The following is a 25585-nucleotide window of genomic DNA, read 5'->3' on the forward strand; positions in this document are numbered from 1 at the left end:
GGACCCGGGCAGCGCCTCTGCCCCGCACCGGGGGGCGGGCACAGGGCGGCCTCGCGCACCGCCGCCGCCACGGAGCCCCCCGGGCCCGCCGTGCCCGCGGTGCGCGGCTCTCACCAGGACGAAGAGGAAGGCGGCGAGGGCCGCCAGCGCCAGCGCGGCTGCGGGCAGGGACAGGGGCAGGGACGGGAGCGGCGGCAGCGCCATCGCCCGCGGCAGCCGCGGGGCCCCAGCGCTCCGCGACAGGGACGCGGAAGCGGCCGCGCCGCCCGCCGGGTGCCGCTGGGAGCCGCGGGCGCCCCCGGCGGTCAGGGCCCGGCAGCGCCGCCGCTCCCATCGCCGCCCCTGCCGCTGCCGCCGCCGGTCCGCCCGCGGAGCCGGCCGGGAGGGCGGGCCGCCAGGGGGCGCCACATCCGGGGCGGGGACGGCGCCGCCATGGCCGCGGCTTTCAAGTAAGTGCTGGGCCCGGCGGCCGCGGTCCCGCCGGAGCCGCGCAGCGCGTCCCGCCCGCGCCCCGCCGCCCCTGCCCGAGCCCGAGGCCCCGCAGGGACCCCCGAGGGCTTTATCCTGTTCTGCCGCGGCGGCGCGCGAGGGGAGCGGGATCGGCGCGTCTTGTGGGGATGCGGTCGGTGCTGCGGGGGCTGCGGAGCCCCGACGTGTGCGGGAAAGGCTGAGCGAGCGGGGTTTGGCCAGCCGGAAAAAGGCCAAAAAGCGGAGCTCAGTGAGGCCCGGAGCTACCTGGGATCAGAATCGCAGAGTATCCCGAGTTGGATCCTTAGAGATCACCGAGTCCAGCTCGTGGCTCTGTGCAGGACAGCGCCAGGAGTCACACACACCATGTGCCTTAGAGCGTTGTCCAAGCACTTCTTGGACTCTGGCAATTTTGGTGCTGTGACCTATGCCCTGGGGAAGTTCCAGTTTCAGTGCCCAAACACCCTCTAGGTGACAAACCTTTTCCTACTACCCAACCTAAACTTCCCCTGACACAGCTGATAGCATTATAAGGAAGTTCAGACTGTAGGGAATTCAGTGGCTTCCCGTTTATAGCTACTCGTTTTAGAATAATAAAATTGTTTGGGTCAGAGGGGATTTTCAAACATCATCCAGTTCCAACCACTCTGCCGTGGGCAGGGACACCTTTCACTAGACCAGGTTGCTCAGAGACCCATCCAGCCTGGCCTTGAACATTTCCAGGCACGGACCATCCACAACTTCTTTGGGTAGTCTGTCTCAGCATCCTTGATTCCTCTGTATTTATGTCTTAAATGTGTCAAACAAGGTTTAGCAAGTCCTGTTACATGAATTGGAAGACAACAGACCTTGCGCTGGGCTTACAATCCAGTAGTACAGGACCAACATATGTGGAGCCAACAGGAGCCAGTTCTTGCTTGCCATTATGTTTGTGATGCCTGTGTATGCTAGTTTGCATTTGGAAAACTTGCCTGTTTCCTTTATCTGTTTTCCACCTCCCCCCTCCCCCGAAGCACTCTTATAACAAAACTGTGAATGCTTTGTTTAAATATTAGCAAGACTTTTTATAAAAGCTTTTGTTTACTTTATTGATTCCTGCTTAAAATGCTAATACACAAATACTGTTAGTAGTGTATAGTTAATAAGCAATAATTATTTCTCGTCTGAAGTACTGCATGAAGCATATTTTGTAATTATATATTTTCTCAAATGTTCTAAGAAAAACTGAATAATTAAAAGTTTTTATACCATTTTCTACATCTGAATGCAGTCCTCGAACTAACAGATATTTCACACACTGTAGTAAGATTTTCCTTTCTGCATTCCTTGAAAGACATTCTACACCCTTCTGTCACTGAACACTTCTTTAGATTTAAAGCTAATAGGATTACTGAAGTGAAAGCTAGCAGTTTTTGTTAAGTGTATGTGCAGGCAGGTTCCTTGTATGGAAGAAGCATTTTGGAACTGAATGTAGGAAAACATCTTTGTTTTATATTAGTTTAGAGTTTCCTCATTGTTCTGCAACTATATTGCTAAGCAGTTTTGTCAGGCATCTTGATTCCAAGATTATTTATTGTTGTGGGTTTGTGCTTGCTGATCTTTTTTTTTTTTTTTTTTTTTTTGCTGTCTCTTGCCTACTCAGGAGCTTGCATTTGAATTTCTCTTTCTATCTGTTCTAGAACTGTGGAACCATTGGAATATTACAGGAGGTTTTTGGTGAGTGAAACATGAGATGCCTGTATAAATTCCTTGTAGTGAATTTTTTCTTGCTTGCTTCCACTCCTCTAACTTGTCTGTATGGAAATCTGAAACTATGGAAATGGAAACTGAAAAAAAACCCCAAGAAACTCCCTGAGCAAGTGAGAAACAGTTGTTCTCTTCAGAACATGTTTTTCTTTCCATCTTTGGTGTTGGTGCTGTTCATCTTGATGGGTAAATGCTTCTGTTGGTCTTGAAAGGAGTTCAGTTTAAATTTGACCAAGATGGTGATGCAGGTTTTTGTCTAGTACAAAATTATGTCAAACCAGGCTTTTAGATGCTACAGAAATTAATAATAGAGACTATTGCTGCTAGCCATGCACACTGTAATTGTGGAGGAAAAACACTGACTTTTGTCACCTTAAATTAGTTCCTCTATTACTGAAGTTGTATTGACTTAGAAATGGGTCCAGTATTATTGCAGTGTCATAGGTTAGCAATTCTTATCTCACAGAAGATAAACAGTAATGAGTATTTTGGACCAAACCACTACATGCAGTCAGTTTGGGTTCTCATAATTCAACCAAAAGTCTGCTTTTGAAAAGCTTGAAATTGTAACAATTCAGATCTATGATGGAATATTGTTTCAGTTTCTAACACAAGGGTTATGTATTGTACAGCTTCTGACTGATGGTATTTGAATGTTGGGTTTTCTTTGGGTGCAGGGTTTTTCTTTTGTTTACCTTTAGTTCAGTCTGATTTTAAGAGCTCCACTAAACAATGCAGACAGGTAGAAACTCTAAGTTACCAGTTCATTCTTGGATGATATTCTGAATCTAGCCTCTTGTAGTACCTACCCTTGAGACAATCAGTCTATTGTTATATTGTCAAAATAAATTAAAATGGATTTTAAAAATCAGGGGTTTTCTTTTGCAGGTCTACAACCACAAACTATGTATCAGTTGATGAAAAGCTAGCTAGAGGGTGACCGAGATTTCCCTAGCATGTTTGAGGCTGTATAATTCTGCTAAAAAGAAGAGAATATTATTTTTTATGAACTTCTGTAGCATAAATATTATTGTGTTATTTGATAAAATATGTTTTCTAATTTGAACTTTGTGATTTTTCTTTAGAAAGAGAATTGTCGGCCTGATGGAAGAGAGTTAGGTGAATTTCGGACAACCACTGTCAACATAGGCAAGTGCTTGTGTGGAATAATAATAATGGGGGAGCTATTATTAATATCAGGTTATAGTAGTGACCTTAATGACTTGCTGATTGGTTTTCTTGATTCTTGCATTTGGAAACCAGGAAGAGGAAGGATTTTTCTTTACAGTTTCAACAAGCATGAAAGAGAATCGGTGGTACGATAGTATCCCTGAGCATTGCTTTCAGTCCTGTTCCTGGGCCAATGTGCGCAATGTAATTAGTCAGTTCTGCTCCTGTATGTGCAGCACAATTTAGGTGCCCTCACAAGTTTGCAGATGACACCGAACTGGGAGGAGTGGCTGATAGGCCAGAGGGTTGTACTGCCATGCAGAGAGGCCTCAGCAGGCTGGAGAACCTCAGCCATTCTGTGTGACTGACTGTTTAATACTGAGATTCTGTCCCACTCTGCATTTGAGACTTTGCTTAGCCTGTGTTTAGTATAAAATGATGGAAAGTAAACACTTTGTGAAGGTTGGACGTTATTTACCGCCCTTTGAATGGAAAATAGATTTTATTGAACAGTCCTTTTTCTCTTCAGGTTCAATTACAACTGCAGATGGTTCTGCCCTGGTGAAGTTAGGAAATACCACGGTGATTTGTGGAGTAAAAGCGGTATGGTTGGTTTTTATCTTTATTTTTCTGTTAGCTGACTTCATGCATTTGTGTTTAGAATTTATCACCCTCGGAGTTACAATGATGTGCCAGTCAGATGCAATTACAGTCTTTCACCTGAGTTACTTCCAGACCTGAAAGTTAATATATAATGTAATTGTATAATCCTACCTGTATAGTCTGAGAACATGTATTTTTGTGATGCCCATTGTGTATGGGGAAAGATGTGTGCAAAACTAAAGTCTTTTTTATTTCTAGATAAAAGCTCTGTAATTGAAAAGTTACTGAATATCGATCAGTAAGGGCACTGGGAATGAGCTGGCTGGACTATTAAATGCCTTGTAGCCTCAACTGTACTGCTGGCCTGCCATGACCTACAAGACAAATGACTGCTCATTCCTATACTGAGTTTTTCCATAGGAAATTTACAGACAAGGACTGATTAAAAATGGCTTTTGTAAATCTCATTGTCATGGTAACTGGAAGAAAACAACCATTTGTATATAGAACAGCTGGAAAATATTTTGGACAAAATTCTGGTCTTCATTTTTCTTTTCTGTTTCTCCAGGAACTTGCTGCACCAGCAGTGGATTCTGCTGATAAGGGATATATTGGTAAGTGTTTCAGTATGGATCTTATTCAGGTTTTGTATTGCTTCAGCTAAAAGGTTGTAAGATTCTGTTGTGAAGATTTCTTAAAAGTATGAATTTGGACCAAATTGTATTACATCCCTTGAAATTAATTTCATAATTGACATCTAGGAATCTAGAATTCCCTTTGCTCTGCTTGTGAGTTTTCCATATACAGCTACGTTTTTATTGCTGATTCCAGGCTGGGCATGGAAAGAAACCTGCAGCAGTGTGTATATTAAGAGGGAGAAAGGTAATCTATAAAAGATAGTGGCATGCAGGGTTGTGCAAAGGCATGTTAACTTCTGTTTCAAAGTCCCAGTAGGCAAAAAATGTAACTCCTAAAAACAGTGAAATAAAAAACTGTTTATTTCGCAGAGAACTGTAAGTTCTGGTGGTACCTCCTCACTCCTGTTTGGAGTTTCTTTGGAAATAAAATAATTCTATGGAACTGAGAGCTTAGATGAAATCCCCTTTTTCTAAGGCATCTCCCAAGTTTGTTGTTTTCAGTGAGCTTGACTATGCTTAGAGTTTTTTCATGAATGTTTATGCATGTTTTTGCTTCAAGTCTAAAGGCTCAGGTTTTAATGGTTGATGAAAAGCAGACAGCATACCAGTAAAGTCAGGCAGTGGGATGGAAATGCTGCTGTTTCTTGATCTGCTGAAGAGCACTTAACACATAAAGAAGAGTTTATGTGGGGTCATGATAGTCAGAGAAGGATTATAAACAGAAAGTGGTAGCTAGGAGTATGTGCTTTTCTATGGAATATATAGTTTCTGAGTACAGAGAGTACTACAAGTTCTTTAATACAAACTCATGCATAACTTTTATTTTTGAGGGGAGAAGTAGGAAGGCTCGACTGAAAAATTCTTGGTCTTGCCTTTCATTTGAAGTATGTAAAATGGTACTAAGAGCGTCTGTTGTTTATTTATCTATTTTTGATTACCCATTGCCTGCTTTGTTCAGTTAATGACTAATGATTCTTGCTGCCTAGTTCCAAATGTAGAGCTGCCATCCCTCTGTGCAGAGAGGTTTCGCTCTGGACCACCGGGTGAAGAGGCTCAAGCAGCGAGCCAGTTCATTGCAGATGTGATTGAAAAGTAAGAACCATGCTTTTAAAATACAAGCAACTCTGCAAGACAGTTTTCTATTTCCTTGCTTACTCTCATTTTATTTTAGTTCACAGATGATAGTGAAAGAAGATCTGTGTATTGCCAATGGCAAGGTAAGTTGTATCTCAGAATGAAGAGGGAGATAGTAACAAGATCACAGTACTTGTACACAAGTACAAATACAAAAGTATTCGGGGTTATAGGGGGTTTGATTGTTGTTTTTGCTTTTCAGTCTTCATGGCTTGGTTTACATGTTAAGTGCGAAAATCAAATGATAGAAATAAGTATCTGTATTTAATGTGGCCAGAATTTTCTTATATATTGCACCATTTGCTTAGCTGATGTAATATCTCACATGTGCAAACCTTTTCTGATAGCTTGCTTGGGTGTTATACTGTGACATCATATGTCTGGACTATGATGGAAACCTTCTGGATGCCAGTGTCTTTGCTTTGTTGGCAGCATTAAAAAATGGTAAGTCTTCCTTACAGCAAGAGACGTTCTGATTAGTGTTGCTTGGAGAAGTCCATTAGTTTTGAACCCTGATAAGTAGGTAACTGGTTCATGGGACTGTTTGTTTCCTGTCATTTGAATGCAAACACAAAGTGGAAATGATGGTGGGGTGCCATAGGTGTGTAACACCTGGAAAACAGGATCTTTTTGTATGCTTATTATTGCTTTCTTAAAAGACTAACAGCTATTCTGCCACGTGTTCTTTGGTGTTGGATACCTGAGCCTTTCAGCAGTGGCCACGAACAAGTTTAACATCTAAATCAGGGTATTACTTTGATAATGTATTTTGTGTAGGCAGAATGAGCAGTTGGAGGCTTTGCTTACACAAACACTTTGTCACGACAGAATATTCCTTTCCTAGCTTAATGGATTATAGTTCGTAAAAAACTGTATGGACTGACTGTTCACAGGCGTGTGGCTTGTAGATGCATGAAGGCAGCACTTTAAAGGGAAGCTGATGGCAAGGCCTCCCTTTCTAACTGAATTGCCAGCCTTGGAATTCCCCTAGCTACTTTGCTCTTTTCTTCCTTGTCTCCAACAATGTATGGGTTGTCACAGCAAGAGTTAGCTGAAGGTCAGATTGTACTGTTTCTACAGATATATAAAGCTCATGACATGAGACTATATTCCTAATTTTTTATGTCCAGTAGACATTACTGGGGAAAAAATGCTTTTCATTAAATATGACTCCAAAGTATTTTAATTGTGTGGCATTTTAGAAGTAGAAAAAACTTCTGTGTAAGGAGAAAAGCTTCTGTTACCTTAGGTACAAAAAGCAAATAACTTCCTTGAACAGGTAGTTCCAAGCTAAATAGTTTCTTGAATTTTTTTTTTGTAGAGTACCATTAATGTAGGCAAAACTCTATTCTGATTGATTTTCAGTGGCTTAGAAGAACAGCTTCAATATTTCAGTAGTTGTCAACATCTCTAGGCCTGCTAAACCCAGCAATGTTTAATTTTAGACCATTGTATTCGTTTCATCTCTTCAGTACAATTGCCGTCAGTTACGATAAATGAAGAAACTGGTCTATCAGAAGTTAACTTAAAACAGAAGAATCCTTTGATTATCAGAAAACATCCGGTTGCCACATCATTTGCTGTATTTGATGAGTAAGTTCTAAACTGTTTTGTACTTTATGGAAACAACAGTGTCTATAAAACAAATGAAAGACAGAGGATGCCACCAGTGATGTTTCTGCACTTCTGCCTGTGACCAGTGTGGAGCCTCAGGCAGCGCTGCTCCATCCATCTTAAATCCATGGCCTCTCTCATTGAACAGGCCTGTAGTTCTGTGATGTAATGAGTGTGCAGAACAAAGTGCAGTCTGTACAGCTTCTTCCTGTGGCTTAAAGCAGAAGTAGTTCCCAACCTAAAGGATAAGCTTAAAAGTACAGGGATAGGTACTGTTTTAGGTTTTTGAAGTATCTTTTGAGATGAAAACGTTACCAATGCAATTAACGTTTTAGACGCCTGTGTAAGTAACTGATATAAAAGATGGTAGTTTTTGAACAGCTTATTCCAAGGATGTAGTCAACAAAGGAAGTAAGAAGTAACAGTCCAGTCAGAACAATAGAACCTGTGGATAACTGAAAACGTAATTACCCAAGGTGAAGTGTAACCAGCACACTTAAGTCATTGTTCATGTAGGAAAAGCATCTGATTATGAAAATTCAAAGTAATCACATCTGATAACTTCATCTGAAATTGTTTACTGGCTCTTCATTAGGTCAATAATGTTAAGAATGTGTTCTGCTGCTATTTATATGATGTGCAGTCTGGTGAGATCCATTTGCAAAGTATAAAGTGACAATAGTGCTCACTGTGCTATTCAAGATTTAAATCTCTTCTGTGCCAGGGTTATGGCACATTAATCTGTATTCACAGAAATCAGTAGTAGGGCCTTTCATCCAAGTAACAAATGGGGTGGGGAGAGCAATCATCTCAAATGTTGACCAAGTGATTACCAAAATGCATCAGAGCAGGACATTATTGGTACTTTAGAGTGCCCTGTTAATTGCTTTAATACCATTTCTGGTGGGTCTGAAGTTTGATGTACACTGACCATTGGGGTAACATACCAGACAGACAGCTGTCAGTAGGATATTATTTACACACAAATCACACATACTTACACATAGACCAAAAAGGTGCATGTGGAAGGCAGCTTTCCACAAGTGTCTGTTGGGGTTTGTTTCCTTCCCTGAAACCAGCTGTTGCATCAAACACATTACTTAAGTCTCCTTTTAGCTCCTAAAACTACAGATTGAGGAGGCATGTGCTTGTGATGTGTGGTTTGAGGTTTTTTTTTTTTTTAATTCTGGTTTATTAGTTTTTCTAGAGCTGTTGACACAGCCCTTAAAATAAAATGCTTTACATACTCTGGCTTCCAGAGGCATTTTTCTTTTACATAAAAGGCCTCCTTGAAAAAATGAAAGTGGTAGATAGCTGGTTAGTGTGGCTGAGGACTGCTGGTGCAGAGCTGCTCCTGTACATCAGCAACAGCCATGCACTGAGCTGCTCATGTGAGGTATGACGGCCAAAATGAGCTGTCTTAAGCAACCCAGTGAATCTGGGTTTGAACTATTCCCCGTCTTGAGTGACGTTAGAGTTCACTGACAAGAAACTGAGAACTACTTAGGTGAACTTACCATTGGAAATTAGTTTTGCTTTAAGGTGTCTGGTAGAAATTAGTGCAGCCTACGCCTAAAACCAATGCTAGTCTTTTGTGGAACTACAAAATAATGACTGCAATATTTCATAGTGTTTACTGCAAATGGCAGGTGAGTGGCATTTTCCTGCAATTCACTGGTGTCACAAATTTATGAAACCTACAGCTTTTATGCCTGTTTTCCACAGTCATTCCACACTTGATTATGTGGAATCTCCCACAGTTTTTGGCTTTTTTTCCTTTTTTTTTTAAATTGGTGCATTTTGATAGGAAAACAGAAAAGCTTGAGCACTAAATCCATCTACAAGTATTTTGTAAGACTACAGTGAAAATTGTATTTTACAATAACATTAATGGAGCAATGTATACCAACATATCTGCATGCATTTTTCTTTCACAAGCACGTTACTCATTGTTGATCCAACTGCTGAAGAAGAAGATTTAGCAACTGGAACAGTAACCATTGTAACTGATGAAGAAGGCAGACTGTGTTCTGTCCATAAACCAGGTACTTCTAAATTCACTACAAAGAAACCTAATGTTAGGTCAAGAAAAGATTATGTACCTGCCTTGCTTTGTGAGATGCAGGTGCTTTATGGAAATAGAGTGCTTGAATAGTCATTAAATTACTTGCTCTTGAAAGGAGTTTTAAGATGGTGGCATGACTGAAGTTCAAAAAGGAGTCACAGCTTGACCTACATATAGCAGAGGACAAATTTTGTCTCCTGTTACAGCTCTAGTTTGTTTCCATTATCTTTGCCTGAACCTAGGGCTGGGAAAGCTGTATGCTCCCCAGGTGAAAGGTGCTGGTCATGACAATTACTGTGTTTATACTCATGTTTGGAAATCACAGTTAGATACACGTAACTGAAGTATAAGTAGAAAATCATATTGTTCCCTTCAATGTTTAGGTGGAAGTCCTCTTACAGGAGCCAAGCTTCAGGACTGTATCACCAGAGCAATTACAAGACACAAAGAAGTAAAGAAGCTGATAGACAAAGTAATAAAAAGTATAACACCCAAGTGAACAAAAAGAGAGCTCTTTTCAAAAATGGATTTGTAAAAATTGTATTTGTTACAGTGTTCACAAACCTTTCATACTAAATAAACAAATACCAATACTACATTTACAAAGTTCATTTTTTCTAAAATGTTTTTCACCCTTATTCTATGTACAATGCTGTTGAGTGGTAAAAAATACAAGATAAAACATTCTGTTAAAAAATTATGTGACTTGAGGAAACCAGACTCTAGCCACTTTATAGATGAATTTTTTAAGTTCTGTAAGGTTGGCTTCCAAAATCAGTTCATTTCTTTTAGTGTAATGTCAAAAATTCATTTTCCCACAAGTAATATAAAACACTAATTTAATTTTAAGCCTTCTCCTTAATAATCTGAAAAAAACCCCCCTTTGAATCAACTTTTTTGGGGGGAGGCAAGTCTCATGATTTTGGAGGGGCCGGTGTGCCTCTTTTCCTTTTACTTTTTGAGTGGCTGCCTGAATGCTGTTGATGATGCAGGTGAGCTGCTTGTGCTGCTGCCGCTGCCATAGCCATTTGATGCTGCAAGAATCGCAACTGCTGCCATGAAGGAGAAGGGAGAAAAAGCTTGTTAGTGTTGACTATAAAGCTTTCACATCAGGAACAATGAAGGGGGAGGGACAAGAAAGAAAAAAAATGAGGAAGCACCAGGTTGACAAAAGGAACACACCATGTACTGGGGCAATGGGTACAGTCAAGCAGCACCAGTGGCACAGAAGCCTGCTGAGGGCACAAGCTAACATTTTACATGTGTATGTGCACAGCTTTGTTTCTTTGCCCTTTCTCTTCATTGCAGTAACTGCAGTAACTCAGCAACTTCACTGAGTGTTTGGGTTACACAGTACATTTTTAATGTAATACCTTCTCAGTGTATGCATCGTTTGAATTTTCTGAATGTATTGCAAAGATGAGACTGTGTGCTAAAAAAATACTAAAATATTTTCATGAAGCATCTGAATGCTAAAGGAATGCTTTGCAGAGCTCTTGCTTCCATGTACTGACTGTAGCAGTGCCACATTTGAATTTCCAGGTGCTTTCGTCCATGCCATTTTGAAATCTGTTGGCACCTGGCATAGTACTTAGATTTGTGCCACAAGCACCCCTTGAATGTTTGCAAATCAGGAAGGTGGAGGGCTTAAATGAATAAAAATAAATTCAGTGCTCCAAGCTGAGAGAACCACAGATTTCAGGTCTTGCGTGACAGTTTGCCAAATACATGTTGGTTTTGTTGTTGGTTTTTTTTTTTAATTTCAATTTGTGAGACCATAAATGCATTAGTTAAAAAGAGAGCCAAAAGGGCAATATTTTTGATTTTGGAGCCAAGAATTGTATTTTTAATTTTGTTTTTTTAAACACAGTCAGAGTGAAGTTGCTGGATTACTTGTATCTGTTGCTGCTGCTGCTGCAAGGCTTGTTGTTGTTGCTGTTGCAAGGCAGAAGAGAGCTGGAGTCTCTGCTGAGGAAGGCTTTGCCCAGGTCTGTTCACGGCAGAGCCAAGCTGAGACAACACTGAGAAAGGAGAAGGGGAAAGCAGGCAGGTCAAAGAAGTCAGGTTGAGTTGGTCAGGGGAGGAAGATGTAGGAGTACAGTGTAACAGGAAAGGGGGATCAATAGAATTAGTTTCAGAGTCACATTGGAAACACTGCAGAAAAAAGTATACATGATATACATACTCTGTTAGTTAGAACATAATTAGATTATGAAGTGCTTGTGGAGACACAAAGGTTTCTCACACTGGATGTTAAGCACACAGTTAAGGAAACATTCCTTAATGAAGTCTGGCATGAAGTTCCCTGCATTTTCATTTCAAGTGTAACTTACTTTCATGTGATACTACCAATTGATGGCACTTAACTGCCAAACAAAGCAGAGAAGTGCATGCTTTAGAAGTCAAGTATTTCTCATATAATTCATGTGCTGATAATAAACAGTAAATCATTCTGATCTAACATAAGACTTCCCTAAGACCAAACTTCATTTCAGTGTGAATTCATCAACATAAACACTTAGCTACCAAAAGGAGGCTCAGCAAGCACATACCTGTGGCTTGAGGTTGCATAAAATTCCCTACTCCAGTCAGGTTAATTACAGCAGCTTGTTGGGCAGATAATGCCTGATCTTGATTGGATGGACCTTGGTCAGACCCCTAGCAAAAATGAAAAGCTTGATCCTTATTACAAAACTTCCGTATCAACGAATAAGCAAATAAAGGCAGTGCGAAGGCAAACTTCTGAAGTGCCATTTAAAAACATTTAATGCTATGTCATCCAGTGTGTGTAGGTACAGGCTATAATGTAGTGACTAACAGCAGAACAAACAGATACTGAACACCCAAAACAGCTTTGTTTTGGCAGAAATGGTATTGCTCCTGTTACCCAACAGAAGTCCCATGTAGTTGTCAGTTTCTCTGCAGTCTAGCAGAGACTACACTTTTTGGTTGTAATCTTACAACAATTTCCTGTCCCACTCCCAGCCCCAAAGTCTTCAGGGGCCCCTGAAATCATCCACGTGCAAAGGTCCTAATCAAACTGTGCAAAGCTTGACACACTCCCATGTTCATACTGTGACACACACTCCTTAATTTCATAAAAATACAAAACCTGCTTTTAAAACTACATTTTCAGGACAGAATAGTTTTCACGGTAATCACTTTAAATCACATTAAAAGGAATTACTGTAGTCTGACCTAGTGTGCCCTGAAGTCAAAGGGTGCTAAATTATGACCTCTTCTAGAACTTAAATTATGCATTGATTTATAACACAGGGAAATAAACCATTATATGCACAAACCAAGAAAACTTGGCTTATCAGTCAGAAAAAAGCTGGTGCAGTCCAGGAGTTGCAATGCTTCTTTACCATTACATTATAATGCCACTAAGATCTAGGAAAACCAGACCAAAAGAGAGCTCATTGAGACATCATCACCTCCATGATGACTAAGAGTCATAGAACCACCGTGGGGGAAAACCCCTAAGTATGAGATGAGAATGCATATTTATATTATGTTGGTAGCACAGAAAATTGTTGTTCTTTTTGGGCCTAGGTTTTTTCCACTAAGCACTGTGAGCACATACGTTCTTATCCCTATAAAAGCTAAGGCATCTAGTGTTCCTAATAGCTCATTTTACTCAATGACTTCCTACTCTATAATGCAAGGTACGAGAGAAGTTCCCTAGGGCAATTTAACCAATGCGCAGATTGATTTTCTCCAGAAGAACTTTCTGCCACAAGGACTATGCTTACATCAGCCGTTTTGTAAACACCCTTGATGTTCAACGTCCAGAAAAAAAAACCCAACAGTACAAGGTCACATGATTTTTTTTTTAGTAACTCAACTACTAAATGGCATTCAGAGATCTGGATGCTGAGAACAAATCTGAAACTTTCCCATTAAACTGTCCCACAATCCAGAACAAGGCCTGTGGCACAGGAGGCTATATACCATAAAACATTTGAAAGAGGCATCTTATTTATGAAGTCTATAGTAGCACAAGTGAAATTATGACAAACTTGAGTATCCAGTAAAGAGTCTTATGTCTGGGAAGAAGAACACAAAAACAGAGCAGCTAGTTTTCCCAAATTGCTGCATCAGCTTTGGTTAGGATTTTTAAGTACTGACCTGGTACCTGCACCTTAGGATTTTTAAGGTGCAACTGACCACTCAAAATTTGTCATTTTGAGGACAGACTGGTCTCTATCAAGACTTTAGACTTCCTCAGTGATTAAAGCCTTTAACACTAATTGCAGGCAGCAGTAGAGCTAATGTCTTAAGATTACAGCTTTAAAGACAACTGGTATTTCCTTTGGTGCAAAGAAAATTCTGCTGAACTACAGCAGTGAGGGTTGTAAGCCAACTCACAGTAGTGTAAGTAATAAATTCTAGTTACTCTGTAATAACCCTGACTGCATTTTTTCTCTGTTCATCTGATGTATCTATTAGTTACGATAAACATAGCACTAAGCTGATTTTATACTACTCATACAGTGGGGCTGGGTCTCTTCATGACACAGTTAGACAATGCTCAGCCAGTTGGTTTGTTACAGCTTTTCTATGTGGGATATAAATAAAGGAGTATAACCCAGCTCCAGCCATAGCAACAGAGCCACTGTAGTCAGTCTTTGCTGTTTGAGAAGGTTTAGGAGGAAGGCTTTTCTCCCCCTCTGCTTCAGATCTATTGGGTAATGGCTCATTTACTGGTGGAGATGGGGAGAATAAGAGAAACTATTTCATCCGTGCACCCCAGACTAAGGGCTGTTAGCACACACCTGTTCTCCCTGTTGCTGAGGGCTACAGGTTGTAGGCTGCTGGGATTGTTGCTATGGGGAAAACTGTGACAGCTGCTGCTGGAGCAGGTTAAAAATAAGGTGAACCACCTGGAAGCTGTTAAAGATTTAAAACAAAAGGCATAATTTAATCAAACTGCTGAGTTTCCCACTGTTCTAGGATGAACACAGTATTGATAGTGATGTATTTCCTAGAGGCTTGGTTTTTGTTTTAAAGTTCCTTTAAAATCAATCAGTTTACAACTGTTGCTGTTTGTGAAAAAGCCTCATGCTCTGAAAACAAACTTCCATGAACTTATAGCAAGATACTTCCATAGAAAAATACATTTTAATTATTTTAATTAAAATGGCAGATACTATACTGATATTTGAAAGGTAAATGCCAGTCTTCAAAAGCACTGTATATAATTTCCACTTTCAAAACATTCCACTGAATTTTAATAGATAGTGAAATGGCCTTGATTCCTCTCCCTTACCCCAGCTTCAGTTGCACTTATTTCAGCCAAATTGTCCTTGGTTTATATGAGTGGCAGAGCTAGCTTGAAAGGATGTCCTTCAACGTGGAATCACTTGAATACAAGCATTTAATTCTACAGAAGAGCTCTAGTCTGACGTAATTGCCTCCTGTGCCTGCCCTTTTCCATGTTTCTGGAGTGTGTACAGGAGTGGGAAGAGGAAGTAGCAAAGCTGGTAATAATTTTTTGAAGCATGGTGCAACATATGTGGAACACTGAAGCTGCAATTGTGCACCTGCATCTGGCAGCTGACTTCAAAGTCTGGGAACTCCACCCAGTTCCACAAACAGTCCCTGTTCTGCTTTTAAATGCAACTCTGACATAACAAACAACATCTGCTCATGTTTGTATGTATTTCTTTGCTTAGTGCAAAGAAAGCATTTACAGACCTTCTAAACTCCCTGTCTTACGTGAACTTCCATTTCCTAGACCAGAAGCTCTTTAAACCTGTTACTGCAGCTATCTGTGCATGCTGAGCTTGGCTTTCAGGCATTCTGTGTGTAACCTCTGAGTGATTCTACTACACTATTTTGTACATTGTAATGGTAACCTTAGTATAAAGAATGATCTGCAATGAAAGCTTAGGCAAATCTCGAAAGATTCTATTTTAGGATTAATCTTTTGAATCCAAATGTCAGCATCTATTGTTACTGAGAATTATCTGCTTTGTTCTGAGCTAGGAATATAACTTCCACGTGGTATCTCTATGGAAGTAGTCTTTTGTCTTATTCTAAGCCTCTTAAATAAGCAATTACGATTTGCAGTAAATGGTCTGACCAACTGGCTCCAAAGATCTGTGTGGGGCAGCACAGTAAGCAGCACTAAGCAGGTCTCTACAGAAAGGTATGAAATTATTATTATTGTGTCCAAGTATATCAATTACCTGTAGAAGATTTAAGGGCCGAAGATTTGATGTATTTTTCAAACCAAATGGGCTGCCTGTTAAAGAAAACATCTTTTTATTAGTAGTGAGTCTTTACTCAGTTGTATTTGTGCTTTGCAGTACACCTTTTCACTGGGACTATTTCTAAACATTTTGAAGTTGGAAAACTGGCAAGTGTAAATTTCATACTTAATACAATGCTGCATTTTCCATAATGCAGTTCACAGTTATTCAGGCTCAAAGCACAAAAGAGCTGACTAAATGAAAAGAAATCTGTACCACTACTAACCACTACACCCTGTGACCTATAACCTGTTAATGCATTTAAATGAAGGTGATTGTGGAGAACACCACAGCAGTTATTTGTCAGTGATCCTTCTTCCTTTAAAAAGTTTTACTGTTGGTACAGTAAATCCAAAAAAAATCCAAGGGCTCAATCAAGCAATACACTCTTACTAACCTTTAACAGGAAACAATCCCACCCCAAATCTGAGCAATGCTCCCCTAAGACAGCAGCTATCAAATAGAAGCCCAGGAGGTCTTGCACAGACCCAGATCAGATCACTACTCTCATCTGTTGTGTGGGTGACAGCACAGCATGTAAAAATCTGTGACACCAAACTGGTAGAGGCTGATGGTGCTTGAAAGGACAGAACTAGACTAAAAGTGATCTTTGTGAATTGAAGAAATGGTCCAAAACTCACTAACATTGAATTAAAAAGACAAATGACCAAGTACAAAATTGTAACTAGCTTTGTGTCTATACAGCAAGGAAGGACATGAGAAGTTACAGTAAGTCACAAACATACCCAAATCATCCATATCACAAACTACAGAGCACACAAAAGAAAAGAACCTCTTCACACAGTTTACATTTATAAAATTCACTGTCACAAGATGCCTTAGAGATTCCAAAAATTTAATGGATTCAAAAACCAATTAGATAAATCCACAGACTAGAAATCTAGCACAGGATTTTAAGCACAAAGATCCATGTGGATATTCTTCAGCTGAGAAAGTCTCAAAGCTGTAGATTGCCAGAAGAGGTACAGTTGTAGACAAGGGATGTTTCACTTCACACTTTTGCCTCATCTTATACTCTCTCCTCAGTATCCTCTAATGGCAACTGTCAGAGACAGAATATAGACTGGATGGATTTTTGGCCTAAACCAGTAAAGCCATTCTTATGTTAAGGTAATGCTGTTGCAAAAAATACAGATAAAAAATAGGCAGACCTCATTTGGGGAAATGTTAACAGGAATGTTGTGAAAGAGATGAGATGCATTTATTCTGCTGTGCTCCACAGTGGTAAATCAGCCAAGCTCAGGCTTGTGTCCAGTTTTGGTTATCACATTTTAAGAAGGATGTAAGCAAATTGGACAGTCTAGAAAAGAGTGACAGGATTATGAAAGGTTTGAAAAATACAACCTATCAGAAAGAGAAGACAAATGTGGGACATGACAGCATGTTTGAAACTTAGAAGGGTAAAGAGAGTGAACAACTATTTTTCACGTCTGAAAGGTATAGGAGAAAAAAAAATTGCAATTCAGGAGATGCACTGTAATTAGAAGGAAACATTTTGCATGGATAATGAACAACTCCAAAGAGCTACTGAGAAAGATTGGAATCTTCTTTAGTGAAGGTATTTAAAGACAGTTTAGATAAACATTGGTTCAGTATGGCTTAGACAGATTTGACTATCTTAGCAAAAGGGACAGATATCTTGAAGTCTTTTACTCTTTCTATAATCATACATTAGATTTTTTTCTTTATTATATGTTCAGAAAAAATAAGCTGATATTTTAAATTGTGCTTTTAAGATTTATATAGTTGCATTTGAAGGCAATGAGGAACTACTTAACTGTAGTACAAGAATAAAGCAGTACCAGAATAAAATGCCCCATACATTTAAAAAGTGAAGCCTCTTTCTAGAGTTCAGTCATGCCTTTTTTTTTTTTTTTTTTGGCAAAAAATTCAATTCCATTTTTTTGGCAAATGCAATTCAGAGATTGCATTTGAATTTGAAGTTTCTTTCAAAGTTCTTACTGAGCACACCAAACAATCCAGGTTTTGACTATGTATCCCCAGCCTAGCTCACCAAAAACCATCTTCAAACAATCTCCAACACAGCCTACACCTCGAATGCAAAAGCAAGTTTGTTGTTCCTGAGCTCCAGCCATCAAATACACAACCCTCTTCACACAATGGCCGCTTCAGTCCATTTTTCTCACAAAATGTTTTTACACTGTCCCTGTCTGAAGGGCAGCTTTTCCACTCAGTCACACTGACCTGCTTGAGAGGCAGACTGCATTGCAGCGGGCAGCGCACTTGGTACCAGACCTCCTGGGGGTAAAATGCCACTCAGATTTATACCTGCAGGGGCTATGGCACCAGTGTTGCACCCCAACATAGAGTTTGAACCACTCATCAGTGACTGTGCTCCACTGTAGAAGAGGAAAGACAACACATCAAACCCAAGTGGCACAAGTAAACCTGAATAACTAAATTTTTGCCCTCTGTCTTATGGCAAGTAAAACAGTTGCTTGGTGTAAATTATGCAATTATGGATAAAGCAGCACTGCAGCTTAAAAAAAATTGTTTTGCCCAGAGCATAACAAATACATTCCATATTATTGGCATATACAGTTTTTTTTCTTCTTTGCTATCAACTGAGGAAGATAAACCACAAGTGGTCCTTTTATTCTAGAAATACTAAAAGGTTTTCAAAATGGTTGTACTATCATAAAAGGAACAGGTTTGCATTCTCTTTTTCCCCTATTAAAAATATCTCTAACTTATCAACAGTGACCAACTGCTGAACACCTTAGCTGCATAAATGTCTGATACCTGCATTAAAGCACACTACGTGTCTTACACTGACCATTGTAATCGTAGAATTTTCCTTAGTCTAAAAAGCAGTTCATGTTATACCATACAATCTATTCTTGACAGCATTTATCATTTTCTTCAAACCACAGAATGAGTTTTAAGGATCAAAGACTGTTTAACCTCAATGCTTTTCTAAGTTGATAGAAACAAATCTGTTCCCATTTTTCATTTAGATTGGTCTCCATATGATATTCTACCTCCTCTCTGGTTAATAAAAAGATGTTCTCAAACTTATAGAGCAAAACTTCAGAAATCACTTAAATTGAGATAAAGCCTGAAGAAATGAACCTATATGACTCCAAAAAGATGAAAGCAATGAAGGCCTTTCTTAATAGATCTTTTCAGTATTCTAATAGTAGGTGACTTCTATTTGAGAAATGCAAATAGTTTCTAGTGGCTCTTCACTTTGCAATTAGATGGTGAATGATCTGTTTTGTATTGCACATCCTGAAAAATATTTACCCTAATGGATGGTGGACAGTCCTGGACCACACCCCCTCCCCACCAGCCAACCAACCCCCATGGTAAATTTAGAAACCATCATAACAAAAGACTTACCACACAGAGCCCACTACATTGATGAAGTTAAGTCCTGCAGGGTTTGCCATGACCTGGGTGGAGGTTGTTCCTGTAGTAATGGATGTTACCATGGTGGAAAGAGGAATGGTCATTACAGGCAGTGCCTGGCTCAGAGACATTTGCTGCTGAGCAAACGGGGTTAACAAAGTGGGCTGAGGGGTGAAGCCTGAATCTTGGGGAGTAGGGGTGGCAGAAGGGGTAATAGGAGTTGAGCTCTGAGCATCAGGAGGGTGTGGGGTCGATGAAGGGGTGTTGGTTGGAGTAGGAGTAGATGGTTTAGGAGTTCCAGACCCTGCTCATTGAGAAAAATAAAAAGTGCTAGTTTGTTATAAAAGGCCAATCCTTTTTGTATAATAAGGTTAATGGAATCTTACTTAGCACTGACAATTTCTTCTGTTTTTTAGACTGCAAGTGTTAATTTCTACACGACACAAGTGTTGCAGCACACACTCATTGTTAAGGATGCAGTATATCACAAAGAAAACCCATTTGCCATGCTTCATTCCTTGTGGCATACAGCAATTTCTATTTTCCTTTAAGGCTGCCATAATTTATTGTACATTAAGTCGTAATTCCATTCAGGAATACTTAAAATAATTTCTTAGTGACCATTTTAACCTAATTAATGTTTGTCCTAAACTGTTAAACAAATAGTATCCATGTACTGCCTGCACAATAGCATGGTGTTGAAAAGATATGGAAAACAAGAGAGTCAGCAGGAACATGTACTATTTCAACAATCCTGGGGCTGATCTAAATTTCATCAGACAGTCAAACTGCCATTTGCCAAATATTGACCAAATAAAAAGTAATTAATTAATATTTAAGAATCAGAGGATAATACTGCATCTTTAAAATCTACTGTGTAATTCCCTCTGCTTAAATGTAGCACATACAGCTGTATTTGTTGTGGATGCAGTAGGCAAAGTCTATCAATCGAAAAACAAAACAAAACCCCTAAAAAGCTTGAGCTGTTTTTTTTTGGTTTTCTTTTTTTTTTTTTTTAGCTTTCGTGTCCTGCAGAAAGAAAGGAAATAAATATGAATGGTGACCAGAGCCTTAAAGTAACAACTGTGTGCAGCAGATTTACACAATTCATAATACTAACATAAAACCAGACTCAGTATTTTGGAAGAAAACTTTCATAAGTTTCCTTTTTTATCTTGTGCAAAACAAGAAGGCAGAGAAGTTACACCTTTTGAGCTACCCAGATTTTAAATTATTTAATGCAAAAAGCATATTATAATACCATGCAGGATACTGGAATGTGCAGTATACAATTATTCATAAAAAAACTGAGAAGCTGCAGCTATGGTTTTCCTCTTTGTACAGATCTGTTCACGAAATGGCTCAAGACGCATACATGTTTTAGAAAATGTTTATGATCTACAGCTATGATTACAATGATTCTGTCAGTGTTAATGAAAATACTTTAACTAGGATGTCACTTCTGATTGAAATTTGCATTTTAACACCTGAGAATATGGTGCTATCATCAGCAGCATCACCACCACACTTGCAATCAGCAATGATTTGTAAAACAGTGTAGGAGTGTTTTTAAAAAATCATCTTATTGTTTATTGTATCATCACCTTGGGACTGATCAGATTATATACATACATAGATACACAACTGCACCAGCTCCTATAACATTTAAAAAACCAGATGCTTAAATTACGTAAAGGCAAATTGATCTAACATACTGTTTTTACACTGGAGGAAAAAAAAATCTACACTTTGGGATTTTATCTCATCACATCATCTACCAGCCTTTTCATATATGAGGAGATCATGCTAATTGCATAAAATGTATTAAAACGTATACACAGAGGGTGCATACATATATATACAGAAAACGAACACAGTTACAATAAACATAAAATACATACAGTGAACAAGAGACCTGCCTAAAGCTGCACAACTTATACAATTTAGGGTACACTGTACACTTAAATTTCATCATTCCACAGGTTAAGAAGTTTATCTCAGGAAGCATTTATGCAAAAGCCTAAGATTTAATGGAGAATTTAGGTCGTGACTCACTTTGTGAAGAGCTCGCAGGAGACATGGCAGCTGGAGAGAGCATGCTAACTTGATTAAGATCCATAGATTGTTTCCGAGAAAGACCAGGAGGCTTAGAAGGAGGAGGTGGAGTTGGGGATTTTAGATGGCCACTTGACTGTTGTGAACTAAAAATATTACCTGAAAAAGCATAATTAAAATACATTACTATTCTGTGAGTACATGTTAACTTGAATATTAGGATAAAATTTTGTGAACAATATAATCAGAAATTTAAAAAAAAAACAAAAACAAAACACAAAAAACCATGCTCTTCTCACAGATAAGATGCTGGTATTTTTTTATTAGATCTTTACTAAAGGGATATCCTGTCATTTTACAACAGGCAGAACATGTTAAAATGAGACACTTGAGTCAAAAAATAATTACCTGAAGAGCTACTTCCTGAACTTGAAGGTAATTTGATAGGAGGAGGTCGGTGTTTTACACCTTTCCCCAGTACTGAAGACTGAACAGAGCCTGATACACTTTCTGGCTGCTGGGAGGAAAGAGAAATTAACACTACCAGAGCAATGATAAGAGCTTCCACATAGCTAGCAGAAAAGACAATTCGACTGATTTGTATTAAGGCTTCTCAGAACCACGACAAAATTCCTTTCAGACATTTCAGATGAAATCTCTTTAGATAACGTGTTTACCATCAAGAAGCAGCATGAAAATGCTGGTAAAAATTTAAACTGAGCAAAGAAGTAAGTAAAATAATTAAAGAGTTTCATTTACTCCATAATTCTGAAATTCTTTTAGTAATTTTCACAAATGCAAAAGTGACAAATACACTTGAAGTAACAGAACATTTAGGTTTTAATTGAAAAATTACATAATTTCATTCATTCATTCATTCATTCATATATACCTGCCATTTTCAACCAAGACAGACTTAAAGAACAGGATCAGAATTCTTCATTCTGGGAGCAGGATTTGAAATAAGTTCAGGAAAATCCTGAATGCAGAGAAATCAAGACACATTTCCCCACTGGCTTCAGTGGGACAAGAACTTCATATTTTTAGAGAGAAGATGCAGCCTTTTTGTTTGTTCTTATAACCTAATTATTAGGTTGTCTGAACATAAATCTACTTCAGCTACTCGAGTCTGTAGTTCTCAGTCATTCACAACAGACCCTAAATCCATTATTCCAATAGCTGACACTGTCAAAAGACTCAGCAGTGAAACACATTCACAGTTACAGTCTATGTGTTTTTACCTATAAAGCAGGTATCCATAAATGAAAATAATGTCTACACAAACATACAGTTCACAAACTGCTGAAACTAGGAAATGAGGCTGGCAGTATAGTGAACAGAATATTTCATTACTGGAGTCTCAATCAGATGTGCATGAGCTAAGAAATCAGAGCATTGTGCAGAATCACCCATTTTGGTGAGCTTAGCTTCCACTGATTCTCAGTATTAAGAGACAGTCCCTCTAATTTTCTAATTGCTTGCTTATAAAAACGAATCTTTTGAGGAAAATTCTGAGGACTACCTTTCTCTTCTTCTATTAAAATCTGCTTCTTGCTTTCTTGATTTTGAAAATAAAGACCAACGCCCCATTCCAATGATGATTAAATACAGTAACCTGAGTAACTCTGGTCCAGCTTTTGGTGGAGGCTTGGAAAGGCAGGCAAGTTGACTTCCACAAGTACCCTTCCACCCCAATCACTGTATGATTTTAATGTATATACACACACGTGCATGTACATGCCTGTATGTGTGCACTCATACAGAGAAACGTTCATAACCCTTTCTGCAACTGCTGGCCTTGGAACGCTGCTGGTCTGGCTGACACCAGGAACTACCTCTTTCAGAGACACATTGTGGGGAGTTCATAAATAGATATTTAGGGGAAATTTAATTCATAGGAAGGTATTTAGGGTATTTAGGAAATACCCCAGTGGATACAAATCTCATTTACTAGGTGGAGCATAACATACAGCTCACTGCTAAAGCACTGACTCTGACCAAAAAAGGCCAGAAGCAGCAAGTAAAACACAAGGCAATGCCAACAGGCAGGAAAATTAGGGAATGCAAGAATTTATACTGGAAATGTAGAAATGTGTGTGCATGTAAACATACACACTTTAAAGTTGTTGGGGCTTGTGTTTTGGAGGTTTTTTTGGTGGTTTTTTTTGTCTGTTTGGGTTTATTTTTTTGCCATTTTTGTTTGAAGGTTTTTTTGCCTTTGGTTTTTTTTTGTTTTTTTTTGTTTTTTTTTTTTTAAAGTTTTCCTCCTCAAATTGAAGAGAAAATAATTTGAATTTCTAAAAGGTAAAAGAAGTTCAGCTACTCCATCTGCTTCTGTGTTTACTGACCTGCAAAACAAGACACACAGCTGCATTTTACTATACTGCTCTATGAAAGTTTCATCTGAACAGGGGAAAATGCTAAAACAGAACTTTGGAGCTAACTACATGATACACAGCAAACCCCCCACCCCTCAAAACAGCTAAAAGACAACATTTGAACATTGGAAACATAAATGCTTTCCACTAACTTTTCCAATATACTCACATTGAATGATCATGACCATAACACATTTAAAAATTCATTCAGGATGACATTTTTAGGTTATTTTACTGTTAAATGTGGATAGCAAAAATTATTCTACTAATTCAATAATTAAGGACAAATAAAAGAAATGCGTAACTTGATAAACTCACTTCCATTTCCTTCCCTGGAGAAAGATGACTGACTGATCCACTTGAATTATGAAACATTTTCACAGTACATTTAGCTTCATTTTGCACTAACTCCTGGTACTGGTTCACCACCCTGAAACAAACAATGAGGACATAAAAAGATTAACAACTTTGAACTTCTAAAGTAGGTAAGTACAGATTAAACACATAATTGTGAATGTTATAGTCATATATTTTATATATTATGTGAGCATATCTCTACATAACAGAGATTCACATATAAAAAACATATTTATACCTCTTTGTATCTTTCTACATTATATTCCTGGGCTCTTAGGTTTATTCCATTTTAACTTTTAATCTCTTATTTCTAATGCAAAGTACAGTGTGAGAAGCACTCTATTGGAAGAATATGGGAAACAATAGACAGAACACTTCCATTCCCAAAAGCAACTGCAGATCTTTGGGATGTCAGTCAACGGGGATCCCATTCCCCCTTTATTACAGAGGTCCAGAATCTTTTCACAGAAGTGTCTCTTCTGCCTGTGGAACAGCTGACCCTCCTTTAGCTTGAGCTCTATGTCAGGTGAGGAGTCTAAATGCAAGGGCTGAACAATCACTCCTCTGTGAACATTATGACAAACATTTGATAAAGCATCAGGCAAACAAGTTTAAAATACTGTTCTATCAAAATGAATCATACATCTCTACTAATCTGAAACAAGTTGAGGGAATACTGTTTCACAAAGATGAGCAGAATATACAAAGTGACCTTGAAATATCAAGCTGAAGTGCTGTGGTCACTTACACTCTGGCAGACTAGACCTCAGTGAAAACCTGCTGGAATATTTCCATTACCTCACACCTAAATGTGACGAAATACACTTTATTTTGATATAGCCCTGCTTCTGTCATGTGCTGTTACCTGACTACTGCAGACATAAGCAAAGGTCCCAACACACACAACAGAGGAAAGGGGGGAGTGTACCTTTTTTAGCAATTAGATTTTAGACTGACTCAAAATTACAGTGGAATCAGGGTAATAAAATGCCATGTACTTGAAAAGGTCATCCTGCCCCCCTCTACTGTTTCTAGTTGTCCTTGTCCCTGAAACCCTGATTCTGACAAAAGGACTTGTGCAACCCAGTGATAAACGTGATCAGGAAATCAATCCCAGTTAAAACTAGGCTCTTGTAACATTGTTTTACTTTTCAGCCAACCAATCCCCCCCCAGTTCAGCTTACAGAACAAGCAGCAAAAGTATCAGCACAAAGGAGGCAGGAGAGAATATAAGCAAAGAGTTTCTTAATCAAAATTACCTATTTAAAAAAAGAACATTATTACTGGTTTTTGATCAAATAGAAGACTCATTTGCCAGGCACATAAGGGGTGCAGGGGGTAAGAGCTATGGCATGTACATCAGATGGAGGTATCCTATGGGGGCACAAAAACACAACTGGCTCTGACAGAGGTTGCTTTTTAATGGTTCTGTGCTCATATGCACAGGCAATCTAGGGTGATGCATGCTGAAAAACACTTAAAAACCACTTATTTTGCTGCCTCAGATATCCCTGAATTGCTGCTCCTACTCATTCTACAACTAAAATATGCTGAAAAACTGTTTTATTACTTGCTTCCCTAGGAAGGCTGAATCAAGACATGCACAGTGCACAAAACTAAGACATATAAATCTTAAATCCTAGATTACACTTCAAATGACAAGTTCAAATGAACCATTTCCATCACTGTTAATTTACCATACCAAAT

The 25585-nt window shown here is 39.0% G+C and overlaps 3 protein-coding genes across 14 annotated transcripts in view; 1 reads left to right on the plus strand and 2 right to left on the minus strand.

The window, feature by feature from the left end:
* The window catches only part of ALG5 (ALG5 dolichyl-phosphate beta-glucosyltransferase), a 21049-nt gene extending 20210 nt beyond the window's left edge, over positions 1-839 (minus strand). Inside the window, exon 1 of one of the 2 annotated variants that reach the window (XM_019286336.3) lies at positions 736-839. Coding sequence is in view for 1 of the 2 variants with exons in the window: in XM_039566676.1 (XP_039422610.1) it covers positions 115-204 (90 nt within the window). In the remaining variant the exon portion in view is untranslated. Of the gene's footprint in view, positions 1-114; positions 243-735 lie in introns of those variants that run through there. The other variant, XM_039566676.1, reaches the window with a different exon arrangement.
* Positions 388-10034, plus strand: EXOSC8 (exosome component 8). Of its 2 annotated transcripts, none has more exons than XM_039566694.1 (11): positions 388-449; positions 2148-2184; positions 3300-3363; positions 3914-3987; positions 4556-4601; positions 5612-5717; positions 5797-5842; positions 6107-6203; positions 7205-7352; positions 9312-9418; positions 9822-10034. In XM_039566694.1, the coding sequence occupies exons 1-11, from the start codon at positions 433-435 to the stop codon at positions 9935-9937; spliced, it is 858 nt and encodes a 285-aa protein (XP_039422628.1). In that variant the 5' UTR covers positions 388-432; the 3' UTR covers positions 9938-10034. The 2 variants fall into 2 exon arrangements, with proteins under 2 accessions (XP_039422628.1, XP_039422629.1); XM_039566695.1 differs by having other exon boundaries at positions 7232-7352.
* Positions 9963-25585, minus strand: part of SUPT20H (SPT20 homolog, SAGA complex component) — a 30017-nt gene continuing 14394 nt past the window's right edge. For 2 of the 10 annotated variants that reach the window (XM_039566640.1, XM_039566625.1), the window contains exons 16-24: positions 23840-23951; positions 21552-21657; positions 21144-21302; positions 19080-19392; positions 17922-18076; positions 15633-15688; positions 11991-12096; positions 11332-11459; positions 9963-10490 (exon numbers count right to left, since the gene is read on the minus strand). In XM_039566640.1, coding sequence (XP_039422574.1) covers positions 10353-10490; positions 11332-11459; positions 11991-12096; positions 15633-15688; positions 17922-18076; positions 19080-19392; positions 21144-21302; positions 21552-21657; positions 23840-23951 — 1273 coding nt within the window. In that variant the 3' untranslated portion in view covers positions 9963-10352. Of the gene's footprint in view, positions 10491-11331; positions 11460-11990; positions 12097-15632; positions 15689-16867; positions 17017-17921; positions 18077-19079; positions 19393-21143; positions 21303-21551; positions 21661-23839; positions 23952-25585 lie in introns of those variants that run through there. The other 8 variants (XM_039566631.1, XM_039566619.1, XM_039566654.1 and 5 more) reach the window with 7 other exon arrangements.

The sequence above is a fragment of the Corvus cornix genome, chromosome 1, assembly GCF_000738735.6.
Source record: "Corvus cornix cornix isolate S_Up_H32 chromosome 1, ASM73873v5, whole genome shotgun sequence".
NCBI lineage: Eukaryota > Metazoa > Chordata > Aves > Passeriformes > Corvidae > Corvus > Corvus cornix.